The following is a 23,269-nucleotide window of genomic DNA, read 5'->3' as shown; positions in this document are numbered from 1 at the left end:
GCCTGTGAGACTTGCTGCAGGACTGAGCACAGCTGAAATTCTGGCCCCCATGGCTGCCATGCACCGCAGGAGAAGGAAAGTCCCCTCAACACAGGGAAGAAAAGAACTTTCCCCCTGCAGTGGCCCTCCAGTGCTCTTTATTCACAAACCATCACGGCCAGCTATAAAGGAAAAATGTTTAATTTCAGCTGCCGCGTCACAGAACAGGACACTGAAGAGTAGATTTGGAGCTGAGAAGAATTAGTTAACTAGAATATGTACCAAAATAAAGTCTTTCTTAAAAAAAAACAAAAAAAACCCCTTAATTTATTAAGTAATCTCTCCCTCCAACGTGAGGCTCGAGCTCACAACCCCAATATCAAGCATTGCATGTTCCCCTGACTGAGCCAACCAGGTGTCCCCAAAAGAAATCATTTTAAATTTAGGGTTCTAATTAAGTTCTGGCTGGTCAAAGTTTTATGATGCCAGGGTTTTTCTACTTTGTCATATACACAAATAAACACCCAGGAATTTGTAAAATGCAGGGCATATCAGTAAAGTAAATCATTAATAGTATATGTTGTCATTTACGTGTGAATTTTTATCTTTGACCTACAATCGGTGGTACTTACAATCTGAGTTACTTTCTTGAGAATGGAAGTGAAAGTCTGATCTGTCTACGTTCCTTCTCCAAACAATTCAGCCACACAGTGTTGACCAGCTGACACCACTCTTGCCTTTTCGACAGTAACATTTCTCAGGGTAATTCAATGGACATTTGACTGAAACCTGTAGCCAGATTGGCAAATGCATCAATTCATCAGGACCTGATTATTCTCAGGTGAACAGATGAATTGAGTTTCTGAATTATAAAACTAAAGTCTAAACCTCAGAGCAGAGGCCTAGATCATTGTAACAAGGAAGGCTGGCCTAGCCTGTGGGACTTCCCTACTCACCATAAACTGCACCACCTAAGGCTAATGTCTGCAGCCCAAAAGACAGCCAAGATAGCTAAACAAGTATGTGATCTGGTTGAAATTTTCCCCCATGCTGCCTATGGAAGTCTGTAGCTGCATATCCTATAGATGTCTTAAGTCCTACCTCTAGTTGGGATTTGACTGTGAAATTTGCCAAAATGGGGCATGGGAATCAAGCTCTCTGGAATGCAGTTTCATGACCTATAAAGTGAAAAAGTTGGTAAAGGTGATGTGAGTGGTATGTTGAGTAAGTACAAATTTCTGACCTAACCGAAATGCACCCTTATTTATTTTTGTCCCCACTGTGACTTTACACATATATGAAGTCAGCAGGTAGTCCAAGAGGAGAGCAAGGTCACCTTTCTCTGCTCTGGGATGAAAATTCTGATAGGCCCTTAAATTTTCCAGCCATTCTGATGTCATGGACTAACAATTTCCATTAGAAACACAGTCTTCGGGGCGCCTGGGTGGCTCAGTGGTTTAAGCTGCTGCCTTCGGCTCAGGTCATGATCTCAGGGTCCTGGGATCGAGTCCCACATCGGGCTCTCTGCTCAGCGGTGAGCCTGCTTCCCTCTCACTCTCTCTGTCTGCCTCTCTGCCTACTTGTGATCTCTCTCTGTCAAATAAATAAGTGAAATCTTTAAAAAAAAAAAAAAAAAAAAAAAAAAAAAAAAAAAGAAACACAGTCTTCGGGGCGCCTGGGTGGCTCAGTTGGTTAAGCGACTGCCTTCGGCTCAGGTCATGATCCCGGAATCTTGGGATCGAGTCCCACATCGGGCTCCCAGCTCCATGGGGAGCCTGCTTCTCCCGCTGACCTCCCCTCTCATGCTCTCTCACTCTGTCTCTCTCTCAAATAAATAAAATCTAAAAAAAAAAAAAACTAAAAAAGAAACACATTCTTCATGCAGAAATTAGGTATAGTTCTAAGATATTAATCAGAACTCCGAATCTGATTTTAAGGGTACATTCCTTCCTCTCCACAGCCCACGACAGTTTCACTCTGAAAGCTTGGAGTGGGAAAGGGGAGGGATGTTGGCTGGCTCTTTCTCAGAACTTCTTATCAAGTGAACAGAAGCATCATTATGCTGGGTATCTTCCGCTTGCTCCTGAGACCCACTATTTCATGGCCTACCTTCCTCTCTGCCCAGAGAGGCTGGCCCTGTAGGAATGTGTCCCCTTTCCCTTTAGCCTCCAGTTGGGTTTGGCCAATGGGGAGCCCTGGTGGAAGACCAGAGGAAGGGAGAAGAAGGTCAAAGTGTTCATCTATTGGCTTTTTCCCAATGGGTTTGCCTCTGGCTGGCTGTGTCAAGGTCATTGCTCCTCTTACTGTGGTCTACTCTGAATAGCTCTCCCTTTCCAAGCTCTGAAAATCACTCCTTTAGGGCTAAAGGGTGTCAGCCACTCTGCAGCTTCTAACTCCTACTTCCTAGACTATCCCATGGGTTTCCACTACACCCCTGCAGTCCTTTGTAAATAGTCTCTTTGAAAAGAAACTCTCTTCAAATTATCCTAATTTAAGTGTGCCATCTGTTTCCTGTTGGGACCTTAACTAGGAAAAAAATCCATCAAAATTCATATTGCATAGCAACACAAAGTCTAAAAAATCCCTTTTTTTTTTTTTTCAGTTGAACTCACATGACAAAACTCACTCTCAAAAACTCTCCCCACAATATTATCCTCCAAAGTAGTTCAATGATTCAATGACTACTATACTGTACTGGGTCCATTCTATGTTCAGAAAAGCTAGACTTGCTGCTTCTAGTCTCCTCCAGTGCATTTCTGCCTTTCTCTTTCAGACTCTCTTACAGAGAAACATGGAAGAAACATGGATCTGATTAGTTCCAATATCTTCATGAATCAGTCTCCTCTATTTCCAGGAATACATGCATTTTAAAAGCAAAACCCTGGATAAAAACAGAAGCTCTAAAAGTAGGCATTTCAGACTTTGACACCAGCGTAGGAGAAGGATTTTGACCTCATCTATTTTGACCAAGAGGAGCCTAATTTTTCTCTTATCTTTGTTCTAACATGTGTCACCTGGAGACACAATTTAAAGTCCCTGCTTTGGTTCTATGCAGCCGTTCCAAGATTTTCTGGTATATCACTTTTTTAAATTCATAGCCTATATCAAGGAGAGCCTTGTGTTCAGTTTTGAAAGTACAAGAAATACCTAAAGATTGTTGGTAATTGTTTCATAGTGTGGCTGAAAAAAATCATTCATGTTGCCTCTTTTTTCACATCTTGCCTCTGATCAGCCCTGCCTCTTTAGTCATACTTAAAAGGAAAGAAATCAAGTCAACAACATTCAGCAGTCACGGACCCTAAAATAGCAAGCAGCCGGCAGCAGGTTAAGCACACACCAGCACACATGCAATCATTCAAATTTCGTACCTGGCAAATAAGACTACCAATTTATGCTTTGATCTGACTTATTATTTGAAAAAATTGCTTTCCTGTGGTATAAATGTAGATACTGTTCTGTTCTGTCTTGCAGCCACATTTCTCCCTAGAAAGCCACATTAATCGTAGGATTCCCTTACAAGGAAACTAGTAGAATGATTTATTCTAAATGGTAAACTAATAAAAAGGTATCCACTAGTGCTTGTGAAGTTCAAAAAACATTGTCTTCCTTCTTTGTCCCTCTGATTGAAATTAGCTGGTGTCAGTCCCTTAATATTTAGTGTTTACCATGTGCCAGGCACTGTTGCTGCAAAAAATAACAGTACTGAAGAAGGCAAACCAAGTCCCTGTCCATGGTGACTGCATTCCAAGGGAGAGGGAGGTAGGTAATAAACATGTAAATAAATAAATACAATTTCAGGAACTAAGTGCCATGAATAAGATTAAATAGGGTAATATGGCAGATAGAACCTGAGGTGGGATGTGGTTATTTGGTGACATCTGAGTTGAGACCTGAAGGCTGAGAAGAGGGCAGTAGTGTGGCCTTCTAGGGAGGAGCTCTGCTAGCAAAGAGAAAGTAAGTGCAAAGGATCTGGGGTAGAAATGAACCTGGTGTGGGGTCCCTGGGTAGCTCAGTCAGTTAAGCATCTGCCTTTGGTGCAGGTCCTGATCCCAGGGTCCTGGCATTGAGCCCCACATGGGGCTCCTTGCTCAGCAGGGAGTCTGCTTCTTTTCCTTTTGCCCCTCCCCACCCCTCACTTGTGCTCTCTTCGTCTCCGCTCTCTCAAATAAATAAGATCCTAAAACAAAAACAAAAACAAACACGAAAGAAATGAACCTGATGTACGTGAGGCAGAAAGATGGGCAGTGGGGCTGGAGCAGAGCAAGAGGGACAGCTTAGAAAGGGATGAGGAGATGAGACTTAAGAGGGAAACCCAGCCAGATGAAAGACCCACAGGAAACTTATGGAGGATTTAAAGCAGGAAAGCTGAGAAGTTGATACAATCTAACTGATATGTGAAAAAGATAAGTCTGGGGCTTTGTGGAGAATGGATTTTAGGAATTAAACACAAAAATGGGGAGACAATGGTTGGGAGGAGACAATTGCAGGAGCTGGTGGCTTGGCCTAGGGTTTCAGTAAAGAGGACATGCTGGCCCTTACAGTGCTTCTGTGAAGATGAGAATGTCTCCCCCTCCCCTTAGTGGCCCCAAATACCAGGTGGATTAAATGTGGGGTGTGGAGAAGAAAGGAAGCCAGTTGACTCAGGTTTGTACAGGCATAATGGGGTGGACTGTGGTGGAATCACTAGTTCAGTTTTGGTCACGTTCACTTACAACACCATAAAGTGGGTGTACCCATTTCCCAACATGCAAACTTAGTAGCATTTATCACAAGGACAAAGTCAAGTAGTTTGACTATGGAAGGAAGTTACCACTTCGACCAGCACCGGAAGCCTTATGCTGACGCTCTGGAAATAGCATTTGTGAAATATCCAACCAACTTATGTTGCCTTCCCAGTCAACCCTTGTCCACATGGCTCCCCACCCATTGAGTCAGTGGCATGCATTGAGTTACAGAGAGCGAGTGAGAGAGAGGAAAAAAAAAAAAAAGCTAAGAATGGATAAGTCATCATTTAGTTTTGAGTTTCAAAGTAGGATTTTTAAAAAATCGGTGGCAAGACAATAGTTTGAAATCAAACTGCTTTTGACTAGCAAAGGCCAGACTATGTTGAGAGGGGGAAAAAAATGTAACTTTATCTACCAATGAGGCAGAGCTTGGAGAACTGCCCCCGAGCAGATCACAGATAGTGCCAGGAAGAACACAGGATATGACATCAGAGTCATTTTCCCATGAGAGGCAAAAAAGATCAAGTTTAAGCAGCAGGCAGGAAGTTGGAAGATTCGGAGGGTATAAGCACAGGCTTGCCCCAGGCGAGTGGTGGCAGAGCCCTAAAGCTGAAGAGATGTATACCCTGCTTTCCATTTGGAACCAGGCCAACTACACAGAAGTGGAAATACCGTGGTTAAGCACCAAGAGGCCTTATGACCGTGCTTCCAGTTCTAGGGGCCTGTTGTGTTTTCCGTGGGAGAGAATGGCAAAGGCTAACAGGATGAATGGGCTGGAGGAGGCCTGGCTTTGGGCCAAGAAGGTGTGAGGGACATTACCCCTGCAGGCTGTGGCAGGGACTGTAGCTGTTGGTAGAATGTGGACTCAGTGTAGGCCCAAAGCCTGGCGAGAACAATCTCCTCACCAGAGGAAGCTGGGAAGGCCTGGAAGTTGGCAGACAGACTTTCCCTGCAGCTTTCCTGCAGAAGAGAAGCCTGGGGATGAAGGATAAACACTGAGGAAGGACTGAAGGTTTGCCAAGACGGACTGTTTTAAATCTAAAGGGACTGAGCTATGCTAAATCAGCAATATCAGGTTCTTTCCACTCACACAAGGAATGGGAGCTTTTTAGCAAGAAGTCATTATAGACAATAAATATTTTGTTTTATTGGCATATCTGATTTTTAGTGCATACATTTCAAGATTGCTACATTAGGAAGGTCTGTTTCTTTTTACTGAATGAGGAAAGCTCAGCTTGATGTACCTCACCCAAAATGGGGACGGGGGAGAAAGGAAAGAAGAGGGCAAGGGTTGACTGTCAACATTGGATGCCTCCAGGGAAGTTAACTGGGACACAGAAGAGGGAGAAAGACATATTTTTTTACTGTATACTTTTTGTACCTTTTGCAGCTGTATCAGGCATAAGCATTAACTTTCAAAAATAAATTAAAATAGGAAAAAGAACAGTTTCTGAAATTTAAAAAAAAATGCAGGGCACCTGGCTGATTCAGTAGGTAGACCATACAACTCCTGGTCTCAGAGTTGTGAGTTTGAGCCCCGCATTGGGTGTAGAGATTACAAAAAAATAAATAAACCGAAAAAGGCAGATACATAGAATCTGATACTGAATGCTTGACAATTGACACGAAATACTTTTTATCTTGCCAGGAATCTTCCCTGTGCACCTTGTGGTTGTTCCTTTCATTGGCACTAATGTTTTGTAAGCTGTCCATCTTGCCTCTCCAGCTTGCCTATGCCGTCTGTGCTTTGTACCCCAAACACATACAGTGGGTAGGCCATCACTTCTAAAGGGAAAATAATCCTACTGACCCAGTCTTGCCTGCCATCCTGGATTGAGGTGTGGAAAGGATGGATGAGGGGTATTTGTCCCCATGCTGGACATGTCTATCCCTTTGGCATCCAAGAGCAGCGTGGAAGTAATGGAAAGAATTTGGGCACGGGAGTCAAACTCACCAGGACTGAGCTCTGCAAGCTTCAATTTGTTGGGCGAGACTTGAGTCTTCTTCCACACAGTGGAGTTCATACAGACCTCATTGGGCTACCCTAACACAATGCTAGAATCATTCTAATTACTCTCAACCCCCAGTCCAAGAGAACGGAGATTAATTTTTAAAAGATTTTGCATCTGCCCAGACTCTGCATATCTCTTCTTCCCACGCCCATTCTGTTGTACCTACCTTGATAAACCCTATTAGTATCTGCTACGGTCTGGGTTCAAGCCTTTAATTTAAAATGTAACTGGGGGCACCTGGGGCTCAGTGGGTGAAAGCCTCTGCCTCCAGCTCAGGTCATGATCTCAGGGTCCTGGGATGGAGCCCCGCATCGGGCTCTCTGCTCGGCAGGGAGCCTGCTTCCTCCTCTCTCTCTCCCTGCTTGCCTCTGCCTACTTGTGACCTCTCTCTGTCAAAACAAAATCTCAAAAATAAATAAATAAATAAAATGTAACAGGGCACAGGGCCACCTATAATAAAGTCTATTTGTCAGTGTCCCTTGCAACTAGATGTCTCATGTTCTATGGCTAATGGATTTAAATATGCGTAGCATATGGGCTTCTCCTGATCCTTCCTTCCTTCCTGCTGACTGGAACACAAACAAAAAGGAATTGAAGAAACTGCTGGACCAGGATGTGGAAGTCAAATCCTGAGGACAGTAAAACTAGGAGCTAGAAAGAAACACGGTTCTTGACACCTCGGTGCTCACTTTGGCCTTATTAGTCTAGCCGGATTTTTGTGTGAGAGCAGTGAACCTCTTATGTTTACGTTACTTGGGCTTTTCTGTCACTTGTAACCTAATCTAATGAATATAACAAAGTTGGGTCATGACCATTCTAACTTCTTCCCCCATACCAATCCTGGGGTTTCTAAATGTTAATGGTCAGATGACTAAGAGATCACAGCCAATACCTAGAACCTTCTCCCCCCTCACCTGTGCTGCTTAGCAGTGTGTCCAGTTTTCTCCAGTCACCACTTCAGATCTCATTTGTGCTCTTCAAACTTTTCTCTTCCTTCTCCCCTTTCCCTCTCAGCAGTTGGTCTCTCCTTATTTCAGAAGGAAAATACAAAAACCCATTAGATAGGGACCAGCCCCGCCCCATGACCCACTTCCTAGATTATCCATATCCACACCCATTTTTTTTCCCTTTCCCCCAGTTACAGTGAGATTAGCTTCTGAAGGCTAATTCTTTCCCTTGCTAAGGACCCAGTCTCTTCCATCCTACTAAGAGACTACCCTACTACCGTGCTCCTTTTCAGTTTCAAGCATCCTCAAGTAGTTCTCATTTGCAAAACAAACACATAAAAACCTTCCTTCAGCCTTGCATTCCTGTCCAGTTTTCTCTTCTTCCCTGCTTCCCTCTCCTCCCTCTTCCCTCTCTAACACCCTCCCCATCTCCTCCTCTCCACAGGCAAACTACTTGACTTTTCCAGGATCTTCTCAAACTTCCAGAGCATGGTTTCTGCTCCCACCACTCCACAAAAATACTGTTGTCAAGGTCACCAACACCTTCCTTGTAGCCAAATCAATGGATATTTCTCAGTCCCCAACTTGCTTTGCTCCTCAGTAATGTGACTCTGTAGACCCACCACTCCTTAATGCATTCTCTTCTCTTAGCTTCCACATCATTTATCTCTTCTGGCTTTGTCTTTTTTTCCAATGACATCTTTTTCTCAGTCCTTGTTATTTTTTTTTTTTTTCTTTACTCCATAAATGTTAATCTTCCTGTCTGTCTAGGTCACGACTTCCTCGGAAGTTTCATTCACTTATAGGACCTCAGGCTGGTGATCCCCAAATCTTCATTACCATCTCCAAGGTGGATCTCATTTTGGGGGTTCAGAGTCATACATTCAACAAGCAACAGAGCAGCATCATGGAGGTATTATAGTGATATCAAACTACCTTCATCACAACCACCCATCTGCTTGTCCAAAACAGTCATGGGTCTTCTTTAATCAATCATAAAGTCTTGCCAAGTTTACTCTTAAATGTGTTAAATGTGTTTCAGATCCATCCACTTCTCTCCATTCTTACTGTTACTTCCCTCATGCAGTTCTCCACCATCTCTCCCTATTCTACAGCTTAAGCCCTGCTTTCCAGCCTTGCACACCCATTCTCTGCAGTACAGCTGAGTGAGTGATCTTTTGAAAGTGCAGATCTTTTTTTTTTTTTAAAGATTTTTTTTTTTTTTTTTGACAGAGATCACAAGTAGGCAGAGAGGCAGGCACAGAGAAAGGAAGGGAAGCAGGCTCCCTGCTGAGCAGAGAGCAGAGAGCCGGATGCGGGGCTCCATCCCAGGACCCTGAGATCATGACCCAAGCCGAAGGCAGAGGCTTTAACAGATCTGCCCTTGGCATTCCCTGATTCCTTGTGGCCATTAGGATAAAGCTTAATATCTTGGCTTTCTTACAAAAGCTGTCTGATATGTCTCCAGCCTGTGTCTTAGGCTTCTTCTCTTGCCATTTCCCTCCTTTTATTCTCCACTCAGCCGCATTCAACTTCAGTTCCTCAAATACGTGAGGCTCCCTAGTTGTGCTGAGACTCTGAACAGGTTAAGCTGTTTCCTCTGCTGGGAATCCTCTCCCCACTGCCCTCATCTGCCACCCTCCTTCATCCTTGGTTACCTCCCCCTTCTTTCAGATCCCTGATTGATATCACTTTCATCTCAAGAACCTTCTCTGACCTCCCAAGTTTGGTTCAGTACCCCTCCTATGTGCTCTCTGCCAACCACAAAGACTGAGATCTTATTTCTGTCCTAGCACTTACACATCACATTGTAATTGTTTACTTATCCACTTTCTTTTACTAGATTTTTGGCATTACGAGGGTAGGGATCATTTCTATTTTACTCATCTTTATATCCCCAGTGTTTCCCGCTTAGTAGATGCTCAATATATTTTTAGTGACTACATGAACCCAAAGTCGGTATCTGGTATGCAATACATGTGTCCTTTTCTCAGTGGCTAAACTCATCTGACTAGTTAGGCAAGTGAGAGATACTCAGTGAAACAACGTTCCTGGTGAGTGAAAAGAAAGAATCCCTCTTTTTAGACATTTTTATTTAATGTTTGTTTGTTTTTTTTTTAATATTGCTAAGTTTAACAAAGCTCTGGAAGTTGTGATGCTCACTCAGAGAAAAAGATCAAATTAAAATCAGCTCTTGCTTTCCAATTGAGCTGTCAACAGGCTTCCTTCTTTGAGGTTTCCCCAGGAGTCCCACAGACTAAGGAGAGAGAAAAGGTATATCTTAACTGTTAGCAAAGACCCTTATTAATTTCCTACTCCATGCAGGAGTGGAGTTCCTCTCTCTTCCATCTTGTGATCTCAAGTTGCTAAAAAATTAAAAATAGTTCTTCATCATTCATGAAGGATGAAGGGTCCACTTCTGCTCAAATATTCAATGAATATTTAACTGAATGCTGACTATATGCAAGACACCTCTTATTTGTCACAATTTCAGGTTTTAAGAGGGATCACTGGGGAGGGGTACGTGCTATGGTGAGTGCTGTGAAGTGTGTAAACTTGGCGATTCACAGACCTGTACCCCTGGGGCTACTAATACATTATATGTTAAAAATTTTTTTTTAAAAAAACCTAAAAAAAAAAAAAAAAGAAGGATCAAACTTTTGTCTTTTGCAAGTATTTTATTCTCTCGCAGACCTCCCTTCAAGAGGCCCCCTGGCCTTTAAGAAGCAGAATGAAATCAGAGATATAGTTTCAGGCACAGTCATTCAAGTCTAAATCACATTACAGATTTAAGACACCAAAAAAAATTTTGCTCTGAGCTGTTTTTCTAATCATATTGATCACGATGCGTTGCACTACTTACATGCTCTGATCCAGTCATTCCAGGTGGTCCCTAACTTTTAATGATTTGACTTAACAATTTTCTGACTTTATCATAGTTCGAAAGCGATATGCATTCAGTAGAATGAATTTTAAGTTTGGATCTTATTCCGGACTATTGATGGACAGTTTGAGCTCTTGTGACACTGGGCAAGAGCATCCCAGTCAGCCTTGCAGTCAGGAGGGTAACAACCAATATACTTACACACATTCTGTCCCCATACAACCATTCTATTTTTCTCTCTCAATATAGTTCAGTAAATTACATGAGATATTCAGGAATTTATTATAAAATAGGCTTCGTTTCACCAACTGTGCACTCATGTAAGTGTTCTGAGCACAGTTAAGGTAGGTGAAGCTAAGCTATGATGTGCAGTAGTATTCAAAGCATTTTCAACTTAAGATATTTTCAACTTTCAACTTATATTTCAACCCCATCGTAAATCAAGGAAGATCTGTATATATTAGCCCCTGATACATGTTTGTTGGTCATAAAATAGTTTTCTCCATGAGAAGATAATTGGTTCAGAAAGGATCAGAAAAAATTTTAGTGTTATTAAAAAACCCATTTCACTATCTCCAACTTCACTTAGAGAACTGAACTCCTGGAATTCTCCAAAAACATGGCATTACTTTTGTTGGCCCCCATGTAAGTTGAGCTCGCTTAAACACAACACCAGAAAACAGAAAGCCAATGCTGGCATTTCAGAAATGCTGTGTTAGCTGGAAATAAAGCATGCAAACAGAAGCAAATGAAAGAGGGCCTGAAAAGTCAGAGTGTTTGCCAGCCAGGAAGATAATGTCACTGCCTAAGATTCCATTTTGTTTCATTACACCTAGTTCTCCAAATAAATAAAGACTTCTATCACCTTTCCAAATAAAGAGAAACTGTAAAAAAGCAAAGTCACAAAATAGGTTTTCTGGAAATATTCTCACTTGTTTGCCCGTAAATCTTCTCTAGTGAATGTGGTTACAGGTGAACTTACAAATCAGACCAAGGGTATTTCAGAATCCAGGAAGCTGACTGGTAGCTCAAAGTGTCAGCCATTATGAGCAACGATAATGACCTACATCAAATTAATTCGCAGTAAAAATTTAAACTACTACATGTGTTGCCCGTTCTTTCAATCATGTCTCTCTCATTTGACGGTATATTTTATGGGTGAGCAGGCTTAATTCATCATAATAAAGAAATACATAAAAAGGTTAAGATCAACTATCTATTCAAATTCCCATCATAACCAAATATTTTTGCAGATCAAAAAGATACTCAAACTGCTGTCCTAGATCAACATATAACTAAATTGCAATACAGGCTAATATGTATTAGCCTGGAATCTGTTAGAGGATTTCAAGTGTTGCATCACTGCACTGACCTCTGTCCTCTCAAATTAGATAGACCCTTTCAGAAGTGTTTCAGCCATGAATAATTTGGAGTATCCTTTTTTTTTTTTTTTAATATTTTATTTATTTATGTGACAGACAGAGACCACAAGGGCAGAGAGGCAGAGAGAGAGGAGGAAGCAGGCTCCCTGCGGAGCAGAGAGCCCGATGCGGGGCTCGATCCCAGGACCCTGGGATCATGACCTGAGCCGAAGGCAGAGGCTTTAACCAACTGAGCCACCCAGGCGCCCCTGGAGTATCCTTTTTGTTAGCCATTAAATGACTTAAAAATACTCAAACTGAAGGTAATCTCAGAATTTCTTTAAGACTCTCTGGTTCTGTTATATTTCAGAGAGGCTACTGAGCTCTTCAACTGAAGTTTTCTCAGTCTGGGACCATCTGCTCTGACAAGTCTCATTCCACACAAAGGACCAGCACCCAAGTCCTAAAGGACTAAGATGAGGTAGAATGAGTACTAACGCACTGATGCCAGAGAGTCGGATTATCTTGGTCCCATAGGTTAGCAGGTAATGAGATTCTTATAAGAGATTCTTTTTTTTTTTAAAGATTGTATTTATTTATTTGACAGAGATCACAAGTAGGCAGAGAGGCAGGCAGAGAGAGAGAGATGAAGAGAAGCAGGCCTCCTTCTGAGCAGAGAGCCGGATGCGGGGCTCGACCCCAGGACCCTGGGATCATGACCTGAGCAGAAAGCAGAGGCTTTAACCCACTGAGCCACCCAGGCGCCCCAGGTAATGAGATTCTTAACCACAGTAGAGCCGGGGAGCTAAACATAAAAAGTATGTTGCAAAATTACAGGAAATGCTGGCTTCAGCATAACTGGATCATCTCCAAAAGGGGACTACTTATCTCCATATTTTCAAACTCCCCTCACTCAGTCTCTAGTTTATTTACAGCGAATAACTGCTCATTGTTACCTACTTTGAGAAAAGAACATCTAAGCACTGGTATCTGGGGCCAGACTGGATTAAGGCTTGGACTCATGCCTTGTCTGAAGAATTCCTTGTGTTTGTAAAATTCCACCCAGACATTTTCAATGGTCCTTTTGTATTTAAAGAGGAATTAAAACACTTTGGTAAATAAATATGGTCATATTTGAAGTCAGGAGTAATAATGAAACCATAACAGCACCTTTAAACAAACCCTTGATTATAAACTCTTAACCTTTTAAACTCCTAAAGCACATGCCAAAGTGGTAAATGTTCTCTTAGAGCTTGTCTGCAAAAGGCCACGTCTCAAGAGTAGTATCTCTGACTTTTGCTTCATCATATCACAGGTATCACTTCATAGTTATTATATTCGTTACCTCTGCCTCAAGATACCAACTTTGCATAGGACACCTCATTCAGGAATTCCTGCCATAGTTGAGTTCTTTGAATAAAATCAATCAAAAATATAATTAACATTTGCATTCATGCAGTGTGACTAGTATAGAAATTTCACTAACAAACTTGTTAGAATTTACACACTCAAGTGAACACTGTTTCTTTCAAAAAGTCATCTTGAGAGGCTATACTTATTCCAGAATTGCAAGCAGCTGTTTGGTGGGTGTGTGTGTGAGACAGAGACAGAGGGACAGAGAGCTCCAAGAAACTGCCAATCTCTTGTTTTTAGGATTCCTTCTTATAATGTCCACACCTGGACATGTGGATAATTACTATGGCTTCTCAGGGGAGAGGACAATTAATTCTCAAACCCACCAACCCATCCCCAACCCGTTTACACTCAACTCTGAAACTAATTACTAATTAGGGATCCTAACATGTTGCTAAGACCCCTCTTATGTTACTAAGATCCTAATATGTTACAAAGAATTCCTTTCCTTACCCTTTCTCACCTGCACCTGAGCCCATCTCTGCTTTGGGAGCTCTTACCTGCTGTAGGTATTTGAAGCCATTTTGTAGGAAATTCCTTCTTTTGTCCTTGTACAGCTAGGTACAACTGTCAACTACTGTCTCTCTACCTAGGGATCTCTCCCTCATGATTCAAGCTTTGGACAACTTTATGGGCACTTAGGATTCAGGTGACTATTGTTAATTACATCATGGATTAAAAAAGCTTTTGGGTTGCCTGAAATACAGTAATTTTACCTTTTTTTTTTAAAGATTTTATTTATTTAACAGAGAGATAACAAATAGGCAGAGAGGCAGGCAGAGAGAGAGAAGGGGAAGGAGGCTCCCTCCTGAGCAGAGAGCCCACTGTGGGGCTTGATTCCAGGACCCTGAGATCATGACCTGAGCTGAAGACAGAGGCTTAACCCACTGAGCCACCCTGGCAACCCTAATTTTAACATTTTAATGAGACATTACATCACCATTTCAAATAACTCATTTTCCAAAGGTTGTTTGACAAAGAAGCCAATTCAAAGTGAGTAGTATGCTGCATTCCTGTAGAGGTGTGGTATGCAAAACAATTGTGCTAACCACACAATAAACAGAAAAAGGGACAGAAGAGCCTTGTCACTGAGTGAGGGCTCCTGTTAGCTGAATGATTCATGCAGAGTACCAAAGGGCTATTAGTGAAACTACTGCACACTTTGATTCTCACTTCCTCCTCTTGTCTTTCATTTCCAAACTAGGCAGTCTTTTAGTTGAAAGAATTGTGAAGCAGATCATCCCTTACAATTGGGAATCATTGTTTATAACACAATGACAGTTGATGTTTTGACTCTACTGGGACTTATAATTTAAAAGTAGAAACTATTAAAGTGCAACATAGTTATCTCTGCTTCAACAAAGAAAACTTGGGAATTTAACTGAATCTTGGTGACTAAGTCCCCGAATTAGGTAGACATAGGAACAGAGGTTCTAGTACCAAATTTATCAGTCAAGAGCCACTTTGCCTGACTAGGCTTTGGTTTCTCAACTGTAACTCGCTTGATGAGGGTTAGTTCTAGTTTCATATTCTGTATTTTCATTAATAGTTATTAATTATTAATTACAGTAATACGATATAGTAGAACTTTAGGAAATTCCAAGGTGGACAGATCTTAATTTTTCCTTTCAGTCTTGGATTGATTTTTGTGCCTTTGCTACCAAAGACAGACTCTCAAGTCTGGATGACATACTTTTGGGCTGTAATTAATATTCCTTGTCTTTTCTCCAGGAGAATCCTTTTTGTTCTCTTCTGGCATCATCCCTGGGTTCCTTTTTGTTGCCCAGTTACCTACTTATTGTCACCTTTTGTTATATCTCCACATTTTCCATTTTTATCTTTTCAGCCAATAAAAACCATTTTCTGATCAAACAAATAGCTTCTGTAACCTTCCTTCTTTTGACTGTTTTTGTTAATGCTCCTACTTAGAGACTGTTTTGGTAGCTAATAGTTCAGAGTTCTAACAGTTTCCTACAATTAACTAAGAAATAGTTTTTGAGCATCTACCATGTGCGAGGCACCATGATAGCTCATCAACTGGGTTAAGAATTCCTTCAGTGTGTTCTCTCATTAACGTGGGGAAGGAGCAAATAGGACACCAGGAGCACAGGCAACAAAAGCAAAAATAAACAAGTGGTACAATATCAAACTAAAACCCTTTTGCGCAGCACAGTAAACAATAGAATTTCGAAAAGGCAACCTGTGGAATGGAAGAATTTATTTGCAAACTGTATCTGAGAAGAAACTCGTACAATTCAATAGTTTAAAAAAAAACAACTAAAGTTTATTAAAAAATGGGCAAAGGACTTGAATAGCTATTTCTCTTAAGATATACAAATGGCCAATAAGTATATGAAAATGCTCAATGTCACTAATCATCAGGGAAATGCAAATCAAAACCACAGGGAGATGTCATTTCATATCTATCAGGTTGGGTCTTTTTTTTAAGACATTTTATTTATTCACTTGAGAGAGACAGAGCAAGCAAGAGCACAGCTGGGGGGAGGGAGAGGGAGAAGCAGAATCCCTGCTGGGCAGGAAGCCCAACACAGGGCTGATCTCAGGACCCTGGGATCATGACCTGACCTGAAGGCAGACATTTAACTGACTGAGCCACCCAGGTGCCCCAGTCAGGTTGGCTATTAAAAAAAAAAAAAAAAAAAAAAGACAACAAAGCATTGGCAAGGTTGTAGAGAAATTGGAACTCTTGCACACTGTTGGTGGAAATGCAAAATGGTGCAGCCACTATGGAACACACACACACAAATCCTCAAGAAGTTAAAAATATAACTACCATTTGATCCAGCAATCCCATTTCTGGGTATTACCCAAGAGAATTGAAATCAGGTTCCAGAGGAGATACTAGCACTCCCATGTTCACCATGACACTATTCACAAGAGCCAAGGTATGGAAACAACCTAAAAGCCCAACAGGTGAACAAATAAAGAATATATGGTATATACATACTCTGGAATGCAATTCAGCCTTTAAAAAGACATTTTACAATATGCAATATGGATAATACCTTAAGGACATTATGTTAAGTGAAATAGGCCAGTCACAGAAAGATAATCCTGCATGAATCTACCTATATGAAGGAATGGTACTATTTCCCAGATGTGAATTTCTCTGGTTGTAGGATTAGAAATGATCATGAGTTTCTTCATCAGTGAGTTTGCTGTGACTTTCTAAGCAGCTGCCCGGATCTTATAACTGATCATGTTGCCCTTACCGAATAACCCACTAAACACCTTAGTGCTAGACTGTTTTGTGACTCTCATCTAACAAGTTTATAGGTCTTCATTAAACCCATTCATGTGCTCATGCCACTTCTGGTTCTATTTTACTTTGTTCTAATTTCAAACCCTTTTTTTTTTCTTTTTATTGTTGTTCATTTAAAAATGTTTGTTATTGATGTTTTAATCTTAATTTCAATTTTGGTTAGCTACCATAAATCATTTTAAAAACAGTGAAAGAAACAGACTTCAAATCCCACTCAATAAAAAAGGGTTAAGGAGCAAACATGGTAGCTGTGTACACAGGAATGGCGCAAGAATTTTTTTTTTCTTTTTTTTAAGATTTTATTTATTCATTTGACAGAGATCACAAGTAGGCAGAGAGGCAGGAAGAGAGAGAGGAAGGGAAGCAGGCTGCCTGCTGAGCAGAGAGCCCGATGTGGGACTCGATCCCAGGACCCTGAGATCATTACCTGAGCCAAAGGCAGAGGCTTTAACCCACTGAGCCACCCAGGCGCACTGGAGCAAGAATTTCAAGGTTCAAATTCCAACTTCTGTAGTCGTGGGCCATGGGTACCTTGGGCAAGATACTAGAATACAATGTACCTGGTTTTTGTCATGAAATGGAGACAAGAATTCCTGTGTCACAGAGCTCTTTTCAGCTTTAAATAATATACGTAAAATTGTGCATTTAGAACAGTGCTTGACACATAACAAATAGTCATATGTTAGTTGTGAGGAATTTATTTTATACCGTGGTTGAACTTTAACACATGTAGCTGAGTTTACAATCTAATGTCAACCTAAACAGACCAGTATTCCCACCGTATCATCTAGCAGAATGTTTGGACATGATGCTTTACAGCAGTCACTAGGGAAACTCTGATACTCTAATCTCATTTACTCTGTTTTCTGCTGACAGTATTATCAAATACAGGCATACTTCTTTAAGGGAAGCTGAATATTGAAATTTGGATTTATAGGTTCAAGATTTGTTTTCTGTAAACATCTGAATATTTGACTTTTTTTTTTTTAAAGATTTTATTTATTTAACACAGAGAGATCACTAGTAGATAGAGAGGCAGGCACAGAGAGAGAGAGGGAAGCAGGCTCCCTGCTGAGCAGAGAGCCTGATGCGGGACTTGATCCCAGGACCCCGAGATCATGACCTGAGCCGAAGGCAGCGGCTTAACCCACTGAGCCACCCAGGCGCCCCTGAATATTTGACATTTTTTAAAAACAAAACACAACTTGCACTTTGCCACTGCCAGAAAGAATTTGAAGCAGCAAAATATTAAGATTCAAAGGATTTTTGTTGTTTTTGTTTTTTTAAAGGCAAGAGCAACAGAAAAAAGATGTACATGAAGAGAAGGGAGAAAAACTGTATTAGAACACATTGGTTAAAGGAAGTTACTATAGTTGAAAACGGAACTACATTTCCTCAGAGGGCAGCCAAAGCAAAGAGAAACATGAGAGGTGTCCCAACTCTATCTAATGACAGGAAGTTTGCCATTAATCAGGAGAAACACTTTGTTTCTAAGCTAACAGAGCATATACGGAGAACTTTGTTCATGATGGTTAAGAACTTCGACAGCAGGGGCACCTGGGTGGCTCAGTGGGTTAAGCCTCTGCCTTCCGTTCACGTCCTGATCTCAGGGTCTTGGTATGGACTCCCACATGAGGCTCTCTGCTCAGCGGGGAGGTTGCTTCCTCCACCCCACACCCCGCCCGCCCCCTGCTTCTCTGCCTACTTGTGATCTCTGTCAAATAAATAAAATCTAAAAAAAAAAAAAAAAGAACTTGGACAGCAACTTAAAAAAAACGGAGCCAGCTTACCTTTGGCAAGTACCTTGTCTAATAGAGGAGTCTCAGTCTAATAATGGCCAACGCTCCCCTGGTTATCAAGTAGCAAACCCTCCTCCCCAACTTCTCTTCTCATAATCTCCACTTTATTTAAGTGGTAATTTTACTCTTCCAACTGGTGAGGCCAAGTCATTCTTTTTTTTTTTTTTAAAGGGCGTCTTCCAGTCCGTATGACCTGAATGCTGCTTGATGGGTCTCCACTTTCACCCTTTACAAGCCAGTCTTTTTTATTTTTTTTAAAGATTTTATTCATTTATTTGACAGACAGAGATCACAAGTAGGCAGAGAGGCAGGCAGAGAGAGGAGGGAAGCAGGCTCCCTGCTGAGCAGAGAGCCCGATGCGGGGCTCGATCCCAGGACCCTGGGATCATGACCCGAGCCAAAGGCAGAGGCTTTAATCCCCTGAGCCACCCAGGCACCCCAAGGCCAAGTCATTCTCGACTCCTCTCCTTTTACACCCTATGTTTGATCTGCCAGCAAATACTGTCAGCTCTGCCTTCAAATATACCCAGATTCTGGTCACTTTTCAAACCGGCTGCACCGCCACCACTTTGACCCATGCCGCCATCATTTCCTTCCAGGGTTACTGCCATGGTCTAACTGGTCTCCCCCTAATCACTTCAGTCTATTTGCATCTATAAAAAACGTAAGTCGGATCATGTTACTTTCCTGCTCAAATTCCTCCTATAGCTCCTATCTCTCTCAGAATAAAAACCAGCCTCAGGAGGCACTCCATGACCTAGTTTCATCCCTTTTCCTCTTTGGCCTTACCAATTACTCCTCCCTCTCATACTATATAGCTACACTGCCGTTTTGCCATTACGTAAATATTCCAAGCACGCTTTTACTTCAAGACTCTTGCAGTTGCTATTTCCTCTGTCTAAATGCTCTTCCCTAAGTGTGGCTTTCTCTTGCTCTCCTCTTTAATATTGCAAACATCCCACACACGACCCATGACATTTTGTATCTCCCTTTCCTGCTTTATTTGAACCTTCAGCACTATTCACTGTCTATCATGCTGTGTCTTTTATTTTTCTTATTCACTTTTATCTTCCCCACTAAAATTTAAGTCCCATGAAGGCAGGTATTTTTTTCCTGTTAAATCACCCAGTGTGGCTTGGTGTGTAGCAGATAGTCAAATATCTGTTGCAAGAATGTGTAGATAAAATTTGAGGGCATGGTCTTAAGTATACTTATTTCTGAAAGTGGGAGTGGGTGACAGAATAATATAGTTCCCTAAGCAGTATTTTGGTAATCTGATTTGCTACAGGGTTAATGCTTGGAACACAAATTATGGAAGAATGGATCATAGATCTAAGAGATCTAGTGGTCTCTAAAGTGGGATAGAACAAGATAACCCATCAGGATGAGGGCCCAAGTGTTTAAATTTATATGAAAAATATAGTCCTAAAGAATAATGGATGGACTTTCACTGGTGCCCTCACTCACTCAGTCTATGTGTCAGAAGATCATGCATCACCCATGGTTGAGGTATCCTGAGAGAAAAGTAGAGTAGGAGTACTCATGTTAGATGTAATTATATATTTATTTACTTATTATATATTCCTATCCTATTTTAAATGTTCCAGAATATTTTTAAAATGGTAGAAGTAAGCAATTATAGCTTCCAGAAGATAGCCTGGTAAAAGACTCCTCCTTCTGGTTATTTAGCCTATCTCACATCAAGACCCTAACATTTTAGATGATGGGAACTTCCCTATATAAATTAAGGAACATTTAGATGGTAAGATCACTTTGATAAAGGAGTTAAGTCGTAAAAATGATCTTTCTTTCAAGTACATTTGGGAGATCTAAATATGACTTTTTCTCCTTGGCCAGGAGACTGATATTCCCTTAATACAACTAAGTAACTAAAAGTGTTCCATTAGGCATCAGCAAAATGACAGAACCAATATTCAAAATGCTTGAACAGAAATACACCTAATGATTTAAGTTATTGGAGTTTTCAAAACTTGGATTTGGTAGAAAATGAACCTGACTTCTCATAGTCAGTGAAGCACTGTTTCAACAGTCTAGTATCACACTCTTGCAGAGAGCCAACTCCCTAGCAGGACTTAACTAAAGCTTCAATTATTTGACCACTAAACAAGGTTCTTTTATCAATAAGTAAGAGATGCTTTCCTAAAAGAACCAGAGATTTGAAGTGTTACATTAAATGCAAACTCTTTATCTATTTCAAGTGAATATTTTTGAAGTCAAGGGGAGATTTGTCCAAAAGTTTTCATTTCTGGTTTCCCATTCTCAGTTATGCAAAAACGAACTCAGAGAGACAAATTCAAGTGTCTATTTTGAAAAGTATTTACTTAGTTTGAATAAATTAATTGCAAATAAAAATTAGCTACAATATATAGCCTGAATAGAAATGACTAGAACAAATACAACACAGGGCTTGATTTCCTTGCATTAGTCACAAAGCATGTGACTAGAAAACTTCAGAATCAATTATATTTCTTTGAAAGGGGGTAACAGCAGTTACGGATACATCACAACTAGTAAACTTATAATACAAGTTTCCTGACATGCATTTCCTGAGTGAACCCAAATCATCATTTTTTTAAAAACAAGGAAATTTTGACAAGTTGAATTAAAGTAAAATAGTTCATGGCTTCTAAGCAACAAGGTTTTTTTTGTTTTTTGTTTTTTTTTTTAAACCAAAAGAAAATTCAGAACAGCATAGTAATAGTTATGATAAATTAAAGCTATACTACCACATACGAAAATTTGCTAGAGTCAATTATTACACAACTTCTGAACTAAAGGAAAAACAAATCAAAAGATTAAAAAAAAAAGATTCTGTCTACTCTAAAAGTGTACTGATTTCTACAAGTGTCACAAAGGGTTTGATGTAGTGCAACTGTCTATACTTCCCTTGTTGCGTATTAAAGAAAGGGGAGGGGAGGGAGTGAAGAAACATTTTCTTGCTTCTTTAAGCAAAGAACTTATTGGAATTAGAGAATAAACATACCATGCAAGTATGTTCCTCTACTCGGCTGTCACTGGTGCTCATCTGCCAACCAAACATTTCCTTGAGTCACACGGTGGCAACTCTCCTTAGGATTCAAAGCCCACAAAGTTAAGGCTGGTCTGCTAGGTTAAAAAAAAAAAGAGGGGGCACTATTGTCATTGAACCCTTTATATCTCTCTACATTTCTTAATGCCTGGATAAGACCACACACAGAATAATCAACTTACTTATTTTTCTAAAAGCAATCAAGTCACTCTCCTCCTTGTTAATTTATGCATTTTCTCATGAGAATGTTTTTTTTTTCTAGAAACAGAGAACAGATGAACCACAGTTTATATCTAAAAAATAAACTTGCCAAATGTTGCTGGTACTAAAAACAGATTAGTTATCATGGGAGAAAAATAGATAATCTAGATTAAATTGCATATTCAAAGGAGCATATAAAATGTTTCTTAGCATTTTTTGTTATATACTACACTTGAGAGAAACATTAAGAAAAAAACTTTCCTGATTATATTCAATGTGGTTAAAAACAAACAGCTCTTACACAATAATAATTAATATGAATTTGGTTTTACAAAGTATTTTAATTTACCAAATTCCATATTTAGAAGGGGGTAGGGAGAGAGGCTCTCTTGTCCTTCTTTCTAAGCTTGCAAATCCTTGAGCTGTGCTCACTAAGCTACCATTCACACCAAGAGTGTGACACCGTCATTACCATGCTACTCTATCAAGAACATTCTAAGATGTTTTCTATAATAAAGATAAATAGAAAAAAGTTAATATACATGTTGCTGTATTTTACAATGTTTGCAACAAACTGTAAACTAACATAGTTTGAACCAACAGTACCCTCAGTTATATAAAACAATTTTTCAACACTGAGGATGGGTGATTCAAAAACACTAAAAGGAAGGCAACAAATTAGACTGTGTCTTTTCATCTTCAAAATATATTTCCAAAACTCAGAATTTAGAAGTCTGGTACTTTCAGAAATTCTTTTCCTTGAGTTTCCCAGATTTTTTGATCAGAAATTGTTACTTTTTATTATAAATGTTTAAAAAAATTCTTCATCTTAATGCAAATTACCAGAGCAGAGAAACTGTGACATGGACAACAGGTTGGAAAACCCAACTCACTTAGCTTATAAATTTATAATGTAGTCCTGGAGGACAACTGTTAGTCTAGAGGTCCTTGGAAAATAAGTCTGATGTAGCCTTGTTCACCAGCCAACTGATGTGCACAAAAGGGGCAGGCTGCATGAAAAGTATGAGTACCATGAGGAAGCGGGATCTGGGACCAATAGGCAGTTGTCTTTTCTGAACACACATGCCCACATGGGCTGAACGCATGGGTTGGAGGGCCGGCGTCCACATAAAATCCAGCTTCACATCCAAGCCACAGAGGGACATAGGGACCAACAGACCTACACATGGGACATTCACGATCTTTTCCATCACGTTCTTCTTTGTTTCCCCAGTTATGATAGCCATGCACATGGCCGCAGTTTAGATACACCCATGGTTGTTTTTCATCGACAACATCTTTCCTCTTCATACTAGGAAATGCTAGTGTGTTGAACCCTACGGGGCATTGAGGTCGTGCTGCATTGATTTCCTGTCTTAAAGCTTCTAAATGCTTCACTGTAGGAGTGTGGGAAAGGCCTTCTGCAGTACGCCACAGCAACGTTGCACCGCAGAGGTCAATTAATGAGCCATCTTGTAACTGATTGGTTTCAATTTCCACCTAGAGGAAACAAAAATCAAAAAACACATTCACCACTGTGTTTTCAATTTTTACATGAGAGTTTTGGTCTTATATGCGCCTTACTCAAGAACTGAGATTTCCTATGATTATTACTAA

General features: G+C 40.5%; 1 protein-coding gene across 6 annotated transcripts in view; it reads right to left on the bottom strand.

Annotated features, from left to right (window-relative positions):
* Positions 1 to 23,269, bottom strand: part of PELI1 (pellino E3 ubiquitin protein ligase 1) — a 92,317-nt gene that overhangs the window by 9,410 nt on the left and 59,638 nt on the right. The window contains exons 7-9 of one of the 6 annotated variants that reach the window (XR_006815125.1): positions 21,634 to 23,152; positions 21,407 to 21,528; positions 7,644 to 7,742 (exon numbers count right to left, since the gene is read on the bottom strand). Coding sequence is in view for 1 of the 6 variants with exons in the window: in XM_045979621.1 (XP_045835577.1) it covers positions 22,586 to 23,152 (567 nt within the window). In the remaining 5 variants the exon portion in view is untranslated. Of the gene's footprint in view, positions 1 to 7,643; positions 7,743 to 18,726; positions 19,917 to 20,715; positions 23,153 to 23,269 lie in introns of those variants that run through there. The other 5 variants (XR_006815123.1, XR_006815120.1, XR_006815124.1 and 2 more) reach the window with 5 other exon arrangements.

Source organism: Meles meles, chromosome 15 (genome assembly GCF_922984935.1).
Source record: "Meles meles chromosome 15, mMelMel3.1 paternal haplotype, whole genome shotgun sequence".
In the NCBI taxonomy this organism is placed as follows: domain Eukaryota; kingdom Metazoa; phylum Chordata; class Mammalia; order Carnivora; family Mustelidae; genus Meles; species Meles meles.
Note: the sequence above shows the minus strand (reverse complement) of the source record. Positions and strands in the feature narration are given on the sequence as shown.